The sequence below is a fragment of the Oncorhynchus kisutch genome, linkage group LG23, assembly GCF_002021735.2.
Source record: "Oncorhynchus kisutch isolate 150728-3 linkage group LG23, Okis_V2, whole genome shotgun sequence".
NCBI classification, from domain to species: Eukaryota; Metazoa; Chordata; class Actinopteri; order Salmoniformes; family Salmonidae; genus Oncorhynchus; species Oncorhynchus kisutch.
Window position 1 is genome coordinate 11,411,683 of NC_034196.2, and position 21,081 is coordinate 11,432,763.

The window sequence follows — 21,081 nt, forward strand, 5'->3', positions numbered from 1 at the left end:
CTTGTCTCGTTTGCATTTGACTTTATTTTATTCTTTTCATGGTGATGGTGCGCCACCATGTAGTATCTGTTGTCAACTTGTCATTTGTTGTTTGTCATTTTTGTTGGTTCTTTTCTGTTTTAGTTTTTGATATTATACGTGGAAGGTCCAGGATGATTGAAAGGGCTACAGTATTTTGATTCCCTAGTAGTAGAATTGTAATATAGTCAATTTTGTCTTGGGTTTATTGTGGTAATTTAGTAGTCCACGGTGTTTGATTACCTAGGTGTTTGCAACTCCCGAGAACTCAAATCCATCGCTCATCAACTCCGTTTCAGATAGGGCCTTGCAAGAAGCAGTGGTGAAACCATCTGTTATCTTGTTTCTGTATGCCACTGACAGTTTTTGTAATGAACTGGATTTAGTATAACCATGTACTCTATGAAAGTGATGGACGATCCGCATAAGAAAATTAATATTCAGAAAAATATGGGTTTGTGCCGTAAAGAAACAGTTTGTTGCCTGTCCCAACAAATCTGTCAAGTGCTGAATGCCAGGTTGTTTTTTTGTTGTTTCAGGCTAAAAAAGTAATGGGAGTAGCTCATTAGAGAAAGGGGGATACCTAGTTTAGTTGTACAACTGAATGCTTTGAAATGTATCTTCCACATTTAACCTAACCCCTCAATCAGAGAGGTGCTGCAGTAATCGACATCCACGTCCGTCGAACAGTGGGTTAACGGCCTTGTTCAGGGGTAGAAGTACAGCTTTTAACATTGTCAGCTTGGGGATTCGATCTGGCAACCTTTAGGTTACTGGCCCAACGCTCCTCTTACCCGCCATGCTATCTGCCGCCAAAAAAACAGAGCGCTCTGTTTCTGCCCGAAAGGAGAGGCGTTTGGATATTTCGCACATGCGTTCAGCACTTCAACTGGTATGTGTGTACCATGTCCAAACCTATAGTTTATACGCTGGCGCTTCTTAGTGGACAGAAATTGTAATTACAGTGTCCGTTGTGCTGCAAGAACAGATTCTATCGGCTGAAAAAAAAGTGAAAAGGCCAGTCGTTTTAGTCTGGGCAACGAAATATTATGAAAAGTTCAACACCTTTGCAAATGCCATTAGTGTAGAGAGCATGTAGAAATTCACTTCTAAACCGTATTTGAAATTACACAGGAAGTACATCCTATAACCTTTCACCCTGTTCAAAAGTGTCATGAGGCTGGCGGGTTAGCTGCTACACTTGTTTACACCGAAGACTAGAATATTTTGCTTATCACAACTTGTGTTAACAATTAATTACGTCCGGACTGCTTTCTGTACGGTAAGCTGTAAGAAAAGTAGCGAACGTTATTCAACAAATCTAACTTAACGTTACCTAGCGAACGTTAGCTAGCAGTTTAGAATAAACAGGGTTTAGCCCGCGTTTTTAGCTATTTTAGTGTTAGCAAGATGTGCTATTATGTGCTATTAACCTACTATATAACTAGTTTAGATAGCTAACTCATCCAGTTTCACACGTACTTTTATAACTTCCACCAGCCTTATTTTGATAAACAAAAGTGTTGTGTGTAACTTAATTGGCTAGCTAACGTTAGCTCGCCAACGTTAACTACCTACAGAGTCATTGCAGAACGTGGTGACGGGGTTGGACAGGCTAAATAGAGCTTGCTAGTTGGCTACTCTCTGTGTTTGCCATATAATCAACCGTCTATGTCCGTACTGCCTTTCATCTGTCGTATAGTTTGCAAGTTAGGGGACATGTCTGTCCGTAAAGTTGCACCTGCGGTGACAGTCTGGTTTGTTTGTGGTTGGATTTTGACCACGACTGACGTCACAGTGGTGCTGAAATATGTTCATCTTCTCATGCGAATCTCATCAGTCCCACAGTGTCAAACATGCCGTCCACCTTGGGACCCAGCAGTCCTGCTGCTGCCCTTGCGGAAGCGCTGGAGAGCTCTGGCCGGCTCATAGACAGACACCTCCAGGATGACCGCTGCTTCCCTGACCTCTCAGAGCTTCTTAATGTCCCCTCACACAGTAAGTCAAGTAATTGGCCGTGCAAGGTTATATGTTGTTCAAGTTTGTCTTATCAATTCATCTCACAAGACACTTTAGCCCTGATATTTTGGCTGTAGCCAGCTTACTGTGTGTAGGGAGGCTACAGCCACATCTCAGGGCTTAGTTCACTCCCCACTCGGTGTTGCAGACATGCCATCTTTGTCTGGGGGGTCAGACATGGACTACCCTCTTCAGGGACCTGGGCTGATCAGCGTGCCAAACCTTCCTGAGCTCAGTGCAGTCCGAAGGGTTCCCCTACCCCCTGAGCTGGTGGAGCAATTCAGCCGTATCCTTTTCAGAGACTAGGGGAAGGAAAGGGGGATACCTAGTCAGTTGTACAACTGAATGCCTTCAACTGAATTGTCTTCCGCATTGAACCCAACCCCTCTGAATCAGAATACACAGAGGGAGCTGTGTCCAACTGTCCAGGTCTCACCCATATAACTCAGAAATGTCTGTGCAGGATTATGTGAATTGTGTAAAACTAACCACCATTTCAGAAAAGCTGCCTAGTCCTTAACCTTCCCCTAACAGATATGCAGTGCAATTGTATGATGGGAGTTTTTCCTGAAATCTGTCGAGCATGGCTCACCATTGACAACGATATCTTCATGTGGAATTATGAGGATGGGTGAGTACCAAGCACTCATAAATTAAGTTATTTTGTTAAAAAAAAACATTGCAGGAGCAGTAAACATGGACCCATTTTCATTGGACACTGTCATCACTTTGTTCCACAGGGGGGACGTTGCATATTTTGACGGACTCAGTGAAACCATCCTGTCCGTGGGGCTGGTCAAACCTAAAGCAGGTAAAATGGCAACACACTTTCACCTGAGCTGTGTTTCCTATATTTAAAATTACAACAGCTCTGTAGGTGTTTAGATTCAAGGCCCAGTGCAGTCAAAAATGTGATTTTTGTATGTGTATACAGTAGAGGTCGACCGATTTATGATTTTTCAACGCTGATACCGATTATTGGAGGACCATAAAAGCCGATACCGATTAATCGGCCATTTTTTAAAATGTATTTATTTGTAATAATGACAATTACAACAACTGAATGAACACTTATTTTAACTTAATATAATACATCAATAAAATAAATTTAGCCTCAAGTAAATAATGAAACATGTTCAATTTGGTTTAAATAATGCAAAAACAAAGTGTTGGACAAGAAAGTAAAAGTGCATTATGTTCCATGTAAAATATGTGCCATGTAAGAAAGCTAACGTTTCAGTTCCTTGCTCAGAACATAAGAACATATGAAAGCTGGTGGTTCCTTTTAACATGAGTCTTCAATATTCCCAGGTAAGAAGTTTTAGGTTGTAGTTATTATAGGACTATTTCACTCTATACCATTTGTATTTCTGACTATTGGATGTTCTTATAGGCACTTTAGTATTGCGAGTGTAACAGTATAGCTTCCGTCCCTCTCCTCACTCCTCCCTGGACTCGAACCAGCAACACAACGACAATTAGCGCGTGCTAACTAGCTAGCCATTTCACTTCGGTTACACGAACCTCATCTCGGGAGTTGATAGGCTTGAAGTCATAAACAGCGCAATGCTTTGACGCACAACGAAGAGCTGCCTTCAAAACGCACGAAAGTGCTGTTTGAATAAATGTTTACACGCCTGCTTCTGCCTACCACCGCTCAGTCAGATACTTGTATGCTCAGTCAGATTATATGCAACGCAGGGCACGCTAGATCATATCTAGTAATATCATCAACCATGTGTAGTTAACTAGTGATTATGATTGTTTTTTATAAGATAAGTTTAATGCTAGCTAGCAACTTACCTTGGCTTACTGCATTCGCGTAACAGGCAGTCTCCTTGTGGAGTGCAACGAGAGAGAGGCAGGTCGTTATTGCGTTAGACTAGTTAACTGTAAGGTTGCAAGATTGGATCACCCGAGCAGACGAGGTGAAAATCTGTCAATCTGCCCCTGAACAGGCAGTTAACCCACTGTTCCTAGGCCGTCATTGAAAATAAGAATGTGTTCTTAACTGACTTGCCTAGTTAAATAAAGATTAAATAAAGGTGTAAAAATAAAATCGGCGGCCAAAAATACCGATTTCTGATTATGAAAACTTGAAATCAGCCATTCCGATTAATCGGTCGACCTCTAGTATACAGTGCCTTCGGAAAGTATTCAGACCACATTACTTTTTTCATATTTTGTTACGTTACAGCCGTATTCTAAAATGGATTAAATAACAAAACATCCTCTGCAATCTACACATAATACCGCATAATGACAAAGCAAAAACTGTTTTTTTATTTTTTTAATTTAGCAAATGTATTAAAAATAATAAACAGAACTACCTTAAGCATTCAGACCTTTCGCAATGAGACTCGAAATTGAGCTCAGGTGCATTCTGTTTCCATTGATCATCTTTGAGATGTTTCTATAACTTGATTGGAGTCCACCTGTGGTAAATTCTTTTGATTGGACATGATTTGGAAAAGCACACCTGTCTATATAAGGTCCCACAGTTGACAGTGCATGTCAGAGCAAAAACCAAGCCATGAGTTCGATGGAATTGTCTGGAAGATCCAAGACAGGACTGTGTCGAGGTACAGATCTGGGGAAGGGTACCAAGACATTTCTGCAGCATTGAAGGGTCCCCAAGAACACAGTGGCCTCCATCATTCTTAAATGGAAGAAGTTTGGAACTACAAGACTCTTCCTAGAGCTGGCCGCCCGGCCGAACCGAGCAATCGGGGGAGAAGGGCCTTGGTCAAGTAGGTGACCAAGAACCCGATGTCACTCGGACAGAGGTCTAAAGTTCCTCTGTGGAGATAGAGAAACTTCCAGAAAGACAACCATCTCTGCAGCACCCCACCAATCAGGCCTTTATGGTAGAGTGGCCAGACGGAAGCCACTCCTCAGTAAAAGGCACATGAAAACCTGTTTTGAGTTTGCCAAAAGACAACTAAAGACTCTCAGACCATGAGAAACAAGATTCTCTGGTCTGATGAAACCAAGATTAAACTCTTTGGCCTGAATGCCAAGTGTCATGTTTGGAGGTAATCTGGCACCACCCCTACAGTGAAACATGGTGGTGGCAGCATCATGCTGTGGGGATGTTTTTCAGTGGCAGAGACTTTGAGACTAGTCAGGATCAAGGCAAAGATGAACGGAGCAAAGTAAAAAGAGATCCTTGATGAAAACCCACTCCAGAGCGCTCAGGACCTCAGACTGTGACAAAGGACAAGGACCCTCAGCACACAGACAAGACAACGCAGGAGTGGCTTCGGGACAAGTCTCTGCATGTCCTTGAGTGGCCCAGCCAGAGCCCGGACTTGAACCAGATCGAACATCTCTGGAGAGACCTGAAAATAGCTGTGCAGCAGCACTCCCCATCCAACCAGACAGAGCTTGAGAGGATCTGCAGAGAAGAATGGGAGAAACTCCCCAAATAAATGCAGGTTTGCCAAGCTTGTAGCATCATACCCAAGAAGCCTCGATGCTGTAATCACTGCCAAAGGTTCTTCAACAAAGTACTGAGTAAAGGGTCTGAATACGTATGTAAATTTGATATTGACGTTTTTTTTATTTGTAATAAATGTGCAACGTTTTCTAAACCTAATTTTGCTTTGTCATTATGGGGGGTAAAACAATTTATTCAATTTTAGAATGAGGCTGTAACCAGAGAGCTGGTTGAGAGAATGCTAAGAGTGTGCAAAGCTGTCATCAAGATAAAGGGACTTTCTTTGAAGAATCTCATTTTTTTATTTAACACTTTTTTTTGGTTACTACATGATTCCATATGTGTTATTTAATCATTTTGATGTATTCACTACTATTCTACTACTGTAGAAAATAGTGAAAAATACAGGAAAACCCTGAAATGAGTAGGTGTCCAAACCTACAAACCTGATTTGTATTGTGCATAGATATTAGGTACACCTATCTAGTACAGGGTCAGACCCCCCCCCCCCCCCCCCCCCCTTTGCCTCCAGAATAGTCTGAATTCTCTGGGGCATGGATTCTACAATGTGTTTGTTGCCCAATTTGGTATCAAGAAACCGAACCTGTGCCAGGAAAACATTCCTTACACCACCACCACCAGCATGTACCAATGACAGCAGGCAAGATGGGTTCATGGACCCTGTAGGAGCGAGCCTTTTTTGTGAACAGGGTGGGGTACCTAATAAACTTATTCCCACACTGAGGCTGGAATAATATTGTGAGAAGGATAATGCCCATTTAGTGTAAGACCTGTTTGGGGGGGTGGGGAAGCCTGATATTTCAGCCTGTTTTGAAGGAATAGAGTTTTTGCCTGCCTGGTGACATCACCAGGCTGTACATTTCGATAATAGACCAATAAGAAAGTGTTCCAAACCTCTCTGCCAATAACAGCTATGTTTCCCCTCCCCACTCAGACCACTCCCAGACAGTCCTAGAAAAATTCTTGCTTGATAAATTCCTCTTTGCTAAGAAGCTATTTTTGTGTCTTGTTTTCAATTTAAAATGGTCAAAAATCTAAGAGTAAGGTACTTAATTGTTACCCAAATATCATTTGATATTGAAATAAAAAATGGCTGCATTGGGAGAGAAAAAATTACTTAATTCTTTCCACAGGGATTTTCCAGCCACACATCCATTTCCTGTTGGTCCTAGCCACTCCTGTGGATGTAGTGATCCTGGGGCTCAGCTTCCCTAAAGCTCAGGCAGGTGAGTAATGATGATCCTCCTAGACCTGAAGCACACAACCCGGTGTCATCAATTCGACATACAGTTTTGAAATTGGTTGATTTGGTTTAGATTTATCTTTGTGTTGTTGGTATTAGTATTAAAGTCCTACTTCAGTCTCCATTTCACCTCATTTAACACCTGATTTACTTAACAGGATACTTCAGGATTTTGCCAATGAGGCCTTTATCTACTTCCCCCAAAGTCAGATTAACCCCTGGACACCATCGTTGTCTCTGTGTGCAGTTTTAGTGTCGTTGCTAACTAGCACTTGTGGAATTGCTAACTAATCATGCTAGCGGATACCCATATACTTCCAATCATTGTGCTAATGCTAGTTAGCATTGGCTCCCAAAACTACCTCTAACTTCATTCATACTTGACAGAGACAAAAATGGTATCCAGGTGTTCATCTGACTGGGGAAGTAGATAAAGGGGCCTCATTGCCAAAATCCCAAAGTATCCCTTTAACAAATGGCACATCTCAATAGGTCTTCCGTGTATCCTCATGACATGGCACAAGTGGAGGGTGCTCCTTTCCTTTTTTGTTCTCTATTGTTCCTCAAGCAAGAGGGGAGGCTGATGACATCACAAAGTCACCATCAGTCCAAATGCTTGAATGCCCTACTCCTTGAATTTTGCAGTTGCCTGAACACTATTAAAACATATTTTTACCCTTTAGCAGTGGTGTAAAGTACTTAAGCAGTCATTTAAAGTATGTTTTACTATTGTAGTTATCTTTACTTTACCATTTATATTTTTGACAACTTTTACTACATTCTGAAAGAAAATAAGGTACTTTTTACCCAATACATTTTCTCTGACACCTAAAAGCACTCAATACACTTTGAATGCTTAGCAGGACAGGAAAATGATCCAATTCACACACTTAACAAGAGAACATCCTGGTCATCCCTGCTGTAGGGCTGGGCGGTACACTGTATTTTACTATATACGGGTATTTATGCACGGACCAGTTTGGGTTTTTACTTTACTTTCTATAACGGTATTTTAATGTTTGATTTGTTAAATGTGTTTGTGTTTCTTACATCTGCAAACAGCTAGTATTTCCTTACCAAGTTAAGCTAAATCGGGTTAGCTGGCTAGCTAACTAGCTGACAAAAGTACTGAGTCAGAGCAAACGTAGCTAGCTAATACAGCCTGATACCAGTACTGGTGGAGGCTTAAATCAGCATGTTTGTCCATCAGTATCTTCTAAATCAAAAAGGAATAGGTGAAGCATGAATATGTTGGCTATATGAATAAAGATTTAATGTAGCCAAAGATTATAGGGTCCCCTAGGAAACACTGAACACCACTTTGGTTCCTACCTATGTCACAGTAACTCGTCCATTGCATTTTCATTCGTTGTCATGTCAAACAACACTTCAAAGTGCCCACCATTATTTATATTCTAACTATAGAATTATAATAAAAATTATATTTTCATGATTCCAAAAGTTCACCCAAGGGGTTTGATCTAAATCACAATTGCGACATTTGGTTAAATAAAGCCTAGTATTTTTGCCCATATAGTGGCAGTGTGGAAATGATCTCAAATGAGTGCAGGAAATGCAGGAAATAATTTTAGGTTTAAGTTGAATTGAACAGAATAAAACCATCTGAATGGAGAAAGGCCCATTGAAATCATTTAGAATATATGTGTTGTCACGCTCTACTCATAAAGCCAACTTAGAGCTTTTATTAATCAAAAAACATAAAATACCATCAAAAATGTGAAAAATACCATGATATATTTTGGCCATATCGTCCAGCCCTACCCTACTGCCTCTGATCTGGCGGACTCACTAAACACATATGCTTCGTGTGTAAATTGTGTTGGAGTGTGCCACTGGCTATTGGTTAAATAAAAAAGAGAATGGTGCCGTCTGGTTTTCTTAATATAAGGAATTAGAAATTATTTGTACTTTAAAACCAAATACTTTTACTCAAGTAGTATTTTTACTGGATGACTTTTACTTGAGTAATTTTCTATTTCTAAGTTATCTTTTACTTGTACTCAAGTATGACAATTGAGTACTTTTTCCACCACTGCCCTTTAGTGTCTGTGTGTTTACTGTATTTATACCTGGGATATCGCTTTTCAACAGGAAAAGTATAATAATCACTGGAACGTCTTTAACCCACAATGGACTACTTCAGAAATTGATTTACTCTCTCAACTTCTCTTTCCCTCTCTTTATCAGGGTTGAATGACAGCATGTCTGGAGGGATGCAGTTACTACCAGACCCGCTGTACTCCATCCCCACAGACAACACCTACCTCCTGGCCATCACCTCCACCGACCTGGGCCGCATCTTCCTGGCAGGGAAAGATGGCTGCCTGTATGAGGTAGCCTACCAGGCCGAGGCAGGCTGGTTCAGCCAACGCTGTAAGAAGATTAACCACTCCAAAAGCAGCCTGTCCTTCCTAGTCCCCTCTCTGCTCCAGTTCTCCTTCTCTGAGGACGGTAAGGATAGTTCAGAGGCTCCTTGTGGAATTGGAACTTTCTTGTGCTCTAGTTCTTGAATTGAATTTGACTATTTTTCTATCTTGGTGCCCCACAGACCCGGTAGTGCAGATTGCCATTGACAACTCCCGTAACACACTCTTCACCCGCTCAGAGAAGGGGGTTCTACAGGTACACAACCCAACTATTTGAATGGTAGCACTGTAGTAAATATCAATATGTGTATTTGTTGAATAGGATGATGTTTTGGGTAAGAACTTTGTCAGACATTTCAAAAGGTTGTACTATTTAGAACAGGGGTTCCCAAATGTATTTAATCTACGACCCCATTTTGATATCTGAAAATTCTCAAAATGATGTGATTAACAGCCAGTGTTGACTCTTTTATCTGGGACTATTGCAGTCAATTGCAAAACATTGTAACAGTATTTTTAATTGTCTTGTCAACTCACGAACACATACTTTTAATTTGGTCCTATAACAGCCAATTGCTAATTGAACTGACATGTATCCTATCATCACCACTGATGAGATCGGTGTGCTTGATTTCATGTCGCATTGGAGCTGCTGAAAGTCAGGGGGCGTGGTCAACAGTGCGCACCTCATCTCTGCTGTCACATCCAACCTGGATCGATATTTGATTTTAATGCAGACGAGAGCAATTAATCCAGCTTCACACAGATATGAGCTGGCAAAGGGTACCATGAGTTTTAACGCTCTGAGAGAGACTGCAGGGTATTCCCTTCTGAGTCAGGAACCAAAACTCCTCCGTGATGGACCTGTCAATGCTTTGTCTGCAACATATGTCCACATGACCGCTCGAAATGCCGCACTTGACTGTGTGCATTTCCCCACGATCTAAGGGTACTCTGGTTGAGTTTAAGATTTTAATAGTTTTCATTTAGATTTTTAAGTTTAACCACGTTACAGTGATTTTGAGATCCAATGACGATAGGTCATTTGAATGCGCAAAAAAAAATCTGGATTTTGGACATTCTCCCACGACCCCATTTTCATATCAGACGACTCCACGTGGGGTTGCGGCCCCTAGTTTGGGAAACGCTGAATTAGGACCTTGAGTTAAAAGCTGATGATGTCTGTTTCAGGTGTATGATCTGGGTGTAGATGGGCAGGGTATGAGCCGTGTGGCGGCCATGTCACAGAGTTCCATCGTGGCTGCAGCAGGAAACGTTGCCAGGTTTGTCAGCTACTTCTCACCTCTGGTTAAATCCAGAGTGCTAGTGAATGGTTCAGATGGTCAACGCTCATCACTGCTTAAGAACAAATCAAAATTAATCTCTTTGTTCTTTTAAATCGCTCCCTATAGGACCATAGATCGCTCTGTGTTTAAACCCATCATTCAGATCTCTGTGATAGACAGATCGGAGTCGTCCGACTGCCACCTGCTGGCTGTCACTCATGCAGGTAAGGAGACTGACTGACATGGGAGAGGAAATAGAGGCCGTACTGACATTATTTTCATTGCGGAATAAGTATCTACAAAGACCTTATGTAGGTCTCTATCTCTGCTTGTAGGAGTGCGTCTCTACTTCAGCACCGCTCCCTTTGCCCCACCACATGCCAAGCAGCCAGGGGTACGCCCTTGCCTGCTTGCTCTGGTCCATGTCCGCCTGCCTCCAGGCTTCTCTGCGTCCTCCACCCTGCAGAAGCCTGCCAAGGTCCACAAGGCTCTGCACAGCAAAGGTAAAAGCCACTCTGCAGTCTATACGCTATCCTGTAATAAACCTAAAGGTTTACTCAAATCAAATCAAATCAAATTTATTTATATAGCCCTTCGTACATCAGCTGATATCTCAAAGTGCTGTACAGAAACCCAGCCTAAAACCCCAAACAGCAAGCAATGCAGGTGTAGAAGCACGTTTACTCATGTGTCTCTGGTGTTAATCCCTACAGGAGTTCTCCTGATGGCAGCGTCTGAGACTGAGGACAGTGACATCCTGTGGTGCATCAACCACGACTCCTTCCCCTTTAAGAAACCCCTGATGGAGGCTCAGGTGGGAGCTGAGGGAGTGAGGGTCATAGTTAATTAGAGATGTAAAAACCCATCTGCTTTGGAGTTGAAATTAGACACACTACTATGTGTAGTCAACCCCGGCTTACTTTGCAATGCATATGCTATGATTTAGTTTCCTTTTTAAATGTAGTATTTGTTTCGCTTCAGAGCATTATAGTTCTATTGTCTGTGTATATCATTGCAGATGATGTCCAATGTAGATGGCCACTCCTGGGCGCTTTGTGCCATCAAGGAGGAGAAGGCACCTAAAATCTCTACCCCCCTGAATAAGGATCAGGTTCCCCTCACTGACTCTCCTGTCGTGGTGCAGCAACACAATGTCCCTCCACAGAAATTTGTCCTTCTCTCTGCCAAGGTACGGTCAAGATTTTATGGCTTAGTATGGCACTGTAAATTCACACGGTCAATGAAACCTGTGCAGTCCTGTCTGTCATTTTGTGAACAAACGTCTATACACGGGTTGTTATTCATGGTTTTCCAGGGAAGTCATATCTTCCACAAGTTGCGGCCGGTGGACCAGCTGCGCCACCTACTGGTGAGCGGTACTGGTGGAGAGAGTGAAGAAGTCGAACGCTTCTTCAAACTGCACAGGGTATGAATCTCATTACTCATTGTCTTGTTACTGCAAGCACTGCTACACACACTCTTTATTTCTGTGTTGATCTAACCCTCTTCACCTCAGGAGGAGCAGGCGTGTGCCACTGCTCTGATAGTAGCCTGTTCCAGTGCTGCCTGCGACAGAGAGGTGTCTCAGTGGGCCACCAGAGCCTTCTTTAGGTATGGAGGAGAGGCTCAGATGAGGTTCCCCTCGGCTCATTCTGCTCCTAGCAACGTCGGCGCTCTGTTCGGCTCTCCTGTACCAGGTGAGGCACATCTGAGGCAGGATTTCTGCTTTAGGCCAAATTCCCATTCGTTGGAGCATGGTAATAATGCCCTAGTCAAAATCCCCTGTATAGGTTTTACACAGTGCATTGCAATTAGACTGCTCATCACTTGTCTTACTCCCTGCCTGCCTGTTGTTTTAGGGTCCCCTATGCCGGTTGGTAGCAGTCCAATGCCTAACCCTAGTTTCTTAGCAACGCCTGTTCCAGGTACACGGCCCTTTTTCTTTTTTTTGCAGAGTGCCTTGCCCATCGACAGTACTCAACACATTCACCCACTGAATATTAACAACATTCAAGTGTTTAATGTTTGTGTGTGTGTGTGTGTGCCCTGACAACAATCTCTCAGGTATGATGCCCCAGAGTGTGTCTACGCCCTATATACCAGCCACGCCCATGCCCTCCGCCCCCATCACTGGCATGTCTTCTGGGCCAGAGGTGGTCTTCTCAGGGAAACACAATGGCATCAGTGTCTACTTCGCACGCATAATGGGGTCAGTCCCTTCACCTGGATAGCGTACTGTACTCAGGCCTCACTTCCATACTCTGAGAAATGCATTTTAAAAAAATATATATTTTACTTTGTACTGGACTGAGAGACATTACTCATGTTTCACTTATAGCATGACTTGAGTGGCTTCACTAACTTGTGAATGTTATTGATTCACAGTAATATCTGGGACGGGAGTCTTGCTGTTGAGAAGACCATCAGTAAAGGAAATCAGGCTGTCAGTATTGTGAGTATTGCATTAACAGCATATTATAGTCCTCCTTTGCAAGTTAATTTGAGGATGATCAATCTCTCTCTCTCTGCCCCAGTTGGAGAGCACAGCCAGCTCATCTGATCTGGAGTCAGTTCTTCTGGAGCTCCGTGGTCTGAAGGACTTCCTGGATAAGAACTCCCAGTTCAGCCCCTCGTCTCTGGGGGCAGCCAGGTAAGACAGAGCCTTGGACCCTGCCTCTCCCCATGGCCAAAGACCTGGGCTGGCTGCTTTATGGGAGGTACTATATATCCACACTTCTATGGTCATCTTGTGAAATAAATAGTATTTGATTTGCATGTTGAACTCCACGCATCTGCAGTTTCAGCTCTCCAGCTAATCTGCAGCAGCGTCTGCTGGGCTTCATGCGGCCTGATGGAGGAGCCAGTTCTCAGCAGGTCCAGCAGGAACTCCAGAGGAAGTACCACAGTAAGTAATGTGTGGATGTTAAACTGCCATTCCAAATCCAGGAGCAACTAGAATGACCGCATTGTTGGAGTAGAATCCTAACACCAATGAAAAAACACTATACTTATATTTTGTGGTCTCTGTATTTTGTGACTACGGTTTCTCTCTCTTCCCCGTCCACAGCCGAGGCTCAGGCCTATGAGAAGATGTCCCTGCAGGGTATCCAGCAGCTGGTGCATCGCTCCTGTCAGACCCTGGCACTGTGGAAGCTGCTGTGTGACCACCAGTTTAGCCTCATCATCTCTGAACTACCCATGGTAAGCTTCCAGCACCAATGACCTCACTGGGGACTGGTTTCCCGGACACAGATTAAGCCTAGTCCATTCTCCGTTGGGATAGATTTTTAATCCAGGACTAGGCTTAATCTGTCCGGGAAACCAGCGCTGGATATTCAGAATGTGCAGGATTACATTGTGCTGTCAGTCAGACTAATTCATCTAATTGGTTAATCATCAACACACACTCCCCTCCGTATTTATTTGAACAGTGAAGCTAAAATGTGTAAATTTGTGTCTATACTCCAGCATTTTTTGATTTGAGATCAAATGTTTCAAATGAGGTGACAGTACATGTCACCACCGTTCATTAGAGGGTATTTTAATAGATATCTGTTTAACCGTTTACAAATGTAAGCACTTTATGTATCCAGTCTCCCCCCAAAATTGGTATCCTCCCCTATTATTGGTAATGGCGAGAGGTTAGCGTTTTGGTGGGGTATGGTCTTTGTTCCTCTAACTTTATCACGTATCATTAGTCATGATTACCCTTAACCATGGCAGCATCCACATTTAATGTAGACGTGTTCAGAAACATCTATTATTATTTACGGAAGAAGTGACTCCAAAATGACAATACATTATTTACCGTTAATTTGTATTGGGCACAACATAATCCGAAATGCAACCAAAACGAACTGCAAACGCATCCAAGACGTTTGTGGAGTCACAAGGTTGATGCAATTAAGGAATGATAGGAATATGGGACAAAATACTACACTTTTAACTATACTGAACAAAAATATAAATGCAACATGCAAAGTGTTGGTCCCATGTTTCATGAGCTGAAATAAAAGTTCCCAGAAATGTTCCATATGAACAAAAAGCTTATTTCTCTCAAATGTTGTGTACAAATTTCTTTACATCCCTGTTAATGTGAGCATTTCTCCTTTGCCAAGATAATCCATCCACCTGACAGGTGTGGCATATCAAGAAGCTGATTAAACAGCATGATCATTACACGGGTGCACCTTGTGCTGGGGACAATAAAAGGCCACTAAAATGTGCAGTTTTGTCACACAACACAATGCCACAGATGTTTTGAGGGAGCGGGCAATTTGCATGCTGACTGCTGGAATGTTCACCAGAGCTGTTGCTATGTATGAACATTCCCTCAAATAAAAGGTGACTTTTTGTATTGTCACAGCATATGAAACATTTGATCTCAAATCCAAAATGTTGGAGTATAGAGACAAATTTCTACATTTTAGCTTCACTGTCCAAATAAATATGGAGGAAGGTGTATTTCTGAAGTCTTTTGTAAAGATGTCTCCCTTGTCTCCTGTTTGTAACCCGTGTGTGACTTGAAATAGGAGTTCCAGGACCAGATGAAGGGGGCGAGTTTTAAGGACGTGGTGATCCGGGGTCGAGAGCTGACCGGAGCTCTGATCACAGCCCTCATCAACGTCTACATCAAAGACTCCGCCTCTGTCGATGCCATCAGCAACCACCTTAGAGACATCTGTCCTTTGCTGTACAGCAGCGACGACAGCGTCTGCTCAAAGGTAGTCTACAAACACACGTGCTGTGTTTTTATTTGTCTATATGACAGGGAAGATGTCCATCTGATTTTGACTACAAGGTTAATTCCCATCTGCAGTCCCTGGGAAAAGTTTGATAGCATCCACTGTTGCCTCCTCAGTCCTCTTTTTCCCTTTACAAATGTATCTCAGAACTACATCTCCCCCTCCCTCTGTCCCTCCCAGGCTAATGAGTTGCTGCAGGGCTCCAGACAGATCCAGACTAAGATCGATAAGGAGAGAACACTTAGAGAGTCACTACAACTCTACCAGCTGATCAGCCAACACACAGACCTGCCACTGGTCTGCTCCCAGTACAGACAGGGTAAGGCTCCACACACACCTTGGCCATCACACTAATACTATTTGAAATGTCCTTGACTCTTCATGCTTAGTGTGGATGGGACGCTAAGTGTGTTTCTCTCTCTCTCAGTGCGTTTTTATGAGGGGGTGCTTGAGCTGTGCCTGACTGCAGCGGATAAGAAGGATCCTCAGAGGCTGGGACCTCACTTCTATAAGAACGGAGAACCAGAGGAGGACCAGGCTGGAGCACTGGCCTTCCAGGAGAGGTAACTTAACCACCTGTACACGTTGATCATGAGACTGTGGTAATAGATATCTGCTAAGGGATGTCCTGGCCCTTTTATTTTCTCCCTTGTGCTGACAGACTGACCACCCCCTTGTCTCCTTCTGTAGGTTGTCATGTTATAAGTGCATCACAGACACCATGCAGGAGCTGGTGAACCAGAGTAAAGCGGCTCCTCAGTCTCCCAGTGTCCCTAAGCAGCCAGGACCGCCTGTTATGACCTCTGACCCCAACATGCTGAGTAATGAGGATGCCACCGCCCACGTAAGTGCTGCGTGGAGGAGACTGTTACCCCCAATAACAATAATAGGAATTTGTTTACGAAAATAATAATTTCATTATTGTTTAGTATAAGGCTGGAAATGTTTAGGTCCAAAGATTTGGCCCTCAATTCATTCATGCTATGGATGAACTGTCTCGTGATCTTCTCGTTCTCCCCGGCAGTTTGAGCAGGTCATTGGTCTGGCCCAGAGGTCACAGGATGAACTCTTCCACATAGCCCTCTACAACTGGCTGATACAGGCTGACCTCACCGACAAGCTTCTGGAGGTAAGAACCTTCTGGCATTGTCCCACAGTCACGGCCTGAGATGCCTGGTTCTGTTCTTTATAGTGGATGAGAATATTGCATTAAACTGATCTTTCATTGTGGTTTATTATTGTCTCTGTCTCTCTCTGTCCTCTATCCAGGTGAACTCTCCATACCTGGAGGAACACCTGATGCACATGATCAAGCAGGACCAGAGTAAGGTGCGGAACATGGACCTGCTGTGGCGGTACTATGAGAAGAGCCGTAGCTTTGGCAAGGCAGCTCACGTCCTGGCCAGGCTCGCTGACATGCACAGGTACGATCTTACAGGCGCCCCGCCACCCCCGAGTCTTGATGGGCCATTTCCACACACTGTGTGGCTCAGTGATAGAGCCCGGCGCTACCACTGACATGTGAAAATGGCCTCATTCATGTAGATTCTGAGCAACGTTAAAAAGGAGTGCGAACATATTATACGTGTGTCTCTCTGTGTGCAGTACTGAGATCTCCCTGAAGCAGAGGCTGGAATACATCTCCAGGGCCATCCTGTCAGCCAAGAGCTCCTCCTGCATCTCTGCTCAAGGAGCTGAAGGGGAGTTCCTGCATGAGCTGGAGGAGAAGATGGAGGTACGGGGGAGGGGAAATAACTCCTTGCTGAATTTTTTGGTTTTGGCCCCTTTTTGATAAGGTTTAGATTTGGGCTCTGTCAACTCAAGCTGATATTGTTGGTCCTGCCTCCCAGGTGGTGCGTATTCAGGTCCAGATCCAGGAGACTCTGAGCAGACGTTACTCCCAGCATCCCTCTGTACAGGGAGCCATGTCACAACTGGATTCCGAGCTTATGGACATCACCAAGGTAACGGTGCATGGATATCTAACATTGCCCCTCACTCCAATAGTTCTGTTTGGTAATACATTTTCCTCCCATACAGTAAATGTTTTAATACCCCTGTCCTTTGTCCTCCTATCTAGTTGTATGGGGAGTTTGCAGATCACTTCCGGTTGTCTGAATGCAAACTGGCCATCATCCACTGTGCTGGTCACTCTGACCCCATCCTGGTGCACTCTCTGTGGCAGGAGATCATGGAGAAAGGTGTGTACAGACAAGTGCTCCTGACGCTATCCAACGTGTTTGTCTCTTGAGTAGTTAAGGAATAGACCTAACTACTCTGAAACTGGGTGGTTGGTTACGGGTAGTTTTACAAAGCTATACATAGGTAAAATATTAAGAACTATGTTAATTTCTCTGATGATCATAAAAACTAGATTCTATCCACTTCCTTATTATTTCCCTTTTGTCGCATAGAGATGTATGGAGATTGCAAATAATCTCTCAATTGTGCTGCCCGTGTGCTCAAGAGGCCATAATGGGACAGATCTCCATACATCTCTATGTGACAAAAGGAAGTGGATAGAATCTAGTTTTTATGATTATCAGAGAAATTAACATATTGGTAAAATATTGATAACGATGTATAGCTTTGTAAGACTATAAATGGCCTACCACGCATTTTTGGAGTAGTTAGGTCTATTCCCCTGCTTTTGAGAGGAGCTGGATACTGTATCGGGAGACTTCACGGAATTGCGCCACGCTAACATTATGCTAGCTTCAATCATCTCCAAACTGCACTCGGACATACAAATGGTATCCATGAGTTCATCTGGCTCTGGGTAAGTAGATAAACAACCTAAATCTTGAATTCTGTTATTTGTCCTTTATTCCAGAGCTGGGTGACAGTGTGGCCATGAGTCCAGCTGACAGGATGAGAGCTCTGAGTCTCAAACTGGTGTCTCTGGGGAAAATCTACGCAGGAACACCCAGATACTTTCCACTAGGTAAAACCACATGCCTACTTTAATTTATTCAGCCAATTCTCTGATTGTCCTCTATGTAAGACATCCATACTGAGTGTAATTACATAAGCAGTTCATTATGTCAACATGTATGTCTCTAAGGTGTTATGTCTATAGGGTCTGGACGTTTCATCTGTAATCGCTTCATTATCCACCAACACCTGTCCTAGGTTGTCTCCTACCATTGAACTACAGAGATGCGCAAATTGTTTAATGTACAGTCCTTTTCCACTGTCTTGTCTCCAGAATTCCTGGTGAAGTTTTTGGAGCAGGAGGTGTGTCATCTGAATTGGGACGTGGGCTTTGTCACCTTCACCATGCAGGAGATAGGAGTACAGCTCCCCCGTCTGCTGGAGGTCTACGACCAACTCTTCAAGACACGGGTATGTCTCTCAATTAAATGCAATGACCATTATTCATCCCGGAGGGGCAATTATTGCTGACAGTTTTGGGATACAAATAGATAAAGATACTCTACATAATAAAGGGTTATTATAAAATGGTATTTTACACCTGTTCAACTTGAGCATTATTTGATAAGGTTCTGTCGACCTTAATTAAAAGACTGAATGTCTCGAACTGTGGCTGTGTCACCCAGGATCCGTGTTGGCAGCGTCTGAAGAAACCTCTCCACCTGGTAGAGTGTATACATGTGCTGCTGTCAGGATACGTAGAGGACCCCAGCAGAGTACCAACATATGACCGGTAACTAACCAATCACCACGTGTGCTAACCGTCGCTGCTCTCTTCATTAGGCCGTGCTTCTCATTTGAAAACATATCAACCCGTATGTATATGTACGTAGTCATGACAATTATTGTTTGTAAACATGTTTAAAATGTATCTCTAATACACTCCGTCTAACTCCTATTCCTCCTTCCCCATCTTGTCAGACGGCGGTTCACTAATGTGTGTCTGGATAACATCTGTGGTTACCTGGTGGAGCTGCAGTCCCTGAGTCCTAACTCTACCCTGCGGCTCACCATCGGCAACTTCAAGGCCCTGCAGGCCAAGCTGGAGAAAGTTCACTGAGGAGGTTCCCAGGGGTCACAGGAAGATCAGCAAGTAAAGAGACAGAATGAAACCGGTTTACAGTTCTGAATAACAACTCTTCTGTATACCTCTTGTTCTGGCTGGTTTTTGATAGTGGAGTGATATTGAGAATACAGTTTGGTCTCTCAGACTGCAGTTGCGTCGCAAAGGACTACACCCCCACATTTCTCATGAAGGGGTTATTGACCAGCTCACTACACCCCTGTCTTCAGACTTTTTACATCCTATTTTTAACTTATTTTATAAGTACAGTATGCATTTGTTTTGTGACATAAGCCTAGAAGTGAACTTATTGGTGTCTGTCTGAGGGAATTGCATTAGCTTCACAAATGAATGTTAGGCAAACATGAACTGTTGTCACACACAGAATTAGGGGACAATACTTTACAGGGATGGGATTGTCATTTACATATGGAGTTACTGTACTTATGTGGGTAAAATATATAGAATGTATGTATGTAGAGGAGAAATGCACTTACATGATTGCTGGATATCGTGCTGATATCATTCATGAGTGTCTTTCCTTCTACATGCCTGCCATGATTCAGGCCTAAGTATTTGTTCCATGGACATTAGCCTCTGATGCGAGCTGAGGACGCTGTCTTAATCACTCCACTCATTTAAACCCAGATTAATCTCCCCCCCCACTGTTTAGATGTCAAGAAGACTGTTAAGCTGACAGTATTTGGCTTTGTCTGTACCACTCAACCTCTCCGTAATACAGAGTAAAATATTGGTACTCCTTACATTATGCTAAGAATGCCTTCTCTGCCAAAGGTTTGTAATAACTTAACCTTACTTTTACATGTTTTGTTAGTATTTCTTATTTTTCTGAATGACTTAACACCTTAATCAGTGTGTCTGCTTTTGGCTGACTAGTTAAATGGCATTTATTTGACTGTATGAGTGTTGTACTCAACTGAGATTTCAGGGATGAGACTGAAATCCTCGATCCATGCCTTGTATAAGGGCGCTGTTCAAACAGTTTTACTCTGAGAACTCAGGCCTGCAGTGAACAATTTTATCAAATAAGCCAATTTTACATGCATAGAATAATTTCAATTTGTCATTGTTTCTTTGTTTAAGATTGTTTTGGAAAAAAATGTATGATACAATTTTCAACCTGTTCAGTATAAAAAATAAACACTTTGATTTGAACTCTTTGCACAAGTGAATGTTCACAGATATCCATGTATGGGTCCTGTTGTGATATAAACTGTCCACAGTGTATCTAGTTCATCCATCTAGTACTGGGTGAGACGCCTCCACAACAGCCTGAATTATTCAGGGCATGGACATGTCGCTCAATTGGTATCAAGGGACCTAATGTCTGCCAGAAACATTACAATACCGGCCCCAGCCTGTAGTGTTGATACCAGGCCGGATGGGGCCTTGGAATGGTGCTGCTTACGCCAAATCCTGACTGCCATCAGCATGATGCAACAGGAACCGGGAATTGTCAAACCAGGTCATGTTTTGTCCAGTGTTAGTGATCGTGTGCCCAATGGAACCGCTTGTTGTTCTTAGTTGATAGGAGTGGAACCCGGTGTGGTCGTCTGCTGCAATAGCCCATTCTTGACAAGGACCGACGAGTTGTCCGTTCTGCGCACCACTTGTACTGTTATTTGCCTGTTAGCTTGCACGATTCTTGCCATTCTCGTTCGACCTCTCTCATCAACGAGCTGTTTTCGCCCACAGGACTGCCGCTGACTGGATGTTTTTTGTTTGTGGCACCATTCTCAGGACACACTAGACATTGTCATGCGTTAAAAGCCCAGGAGGACAGCCGTTCCTGAAATACTGGACCAGTGCGCCTGGCACCAATCATACCATTCTAAAAGTTGATTGGGTCACTCGTTTTGCCCTTTCTAATGTTAAATCGAACAGTAACTGGATGCCTGTCTGCCT

General features: G+C 43.2%; 1 protein-coding gene across 2 annotated transcripts; it reads left to right on the forward strand.

Moving 5' to 3' along the window:
- The first annotated feature begins 1,167 nt into the window (after positions 1-1,167).
- Positions 1,168-20,331, forward strand: nup155 (nucleoporin 155). 2 transcript variants are annotated; one of them, XM_020457414.2, is made up of 34 exons: positions 1,168-1,300; positions 1,859-2,016; positions 2,186-2,323; positions 2,572-2,668; positions 2,778-2,848; positions 6,631-6,723; positions 8,949-9,212; positions 9,310-9,383; positions 10,319-10,410; positions 10,540-10,637; positions 10,749-10,916; positions 11,127-11,227; positions 11,432-11,602; positions 11,729-11,839; positions 11,930-12,110; positions 12,273-12,338; positions 12,478-12,622; positions 12,799-12,865; positions 12,948-13,063; positions 13,212-13,318; positions 13,481-13,614; positions 14,946-15,137; positions 15,339-15,477; positions 15,586-15,721; positions 15,849-16,002; positions 16,183-16,287; positions 16,428-16,582; positions 16,764-16,893; positions 17,009-17,122; positions 17,239-17,359; positions 17,992-18,102; positions 18,367-18,503; positions 18,719-18,825; positions 19,014-20,331. In XM_020457414.2, exons 2-34 carry the CDS (start codon positions 1,875-1,877, stop codon positions 19,150-19,152), a joined length of 4,176 nt encoding a protein of 1,391 aa, XP_020313003.1. In that variant the 5' UTR covers positions 1,168-1,300; positions 1,859-1,874; the 3' UTR covers positions 19,153-20,331. The 2 variants fall into 2 exon arrangements, with proteins under 2 accessions (XP_020313003.1, XP_020313005.1); XM_020457416.2 differs by lacking the exon at positions 12,273-12,338.
- Positions 20,332-21,081: the final 750 nt, after the last annotated feature.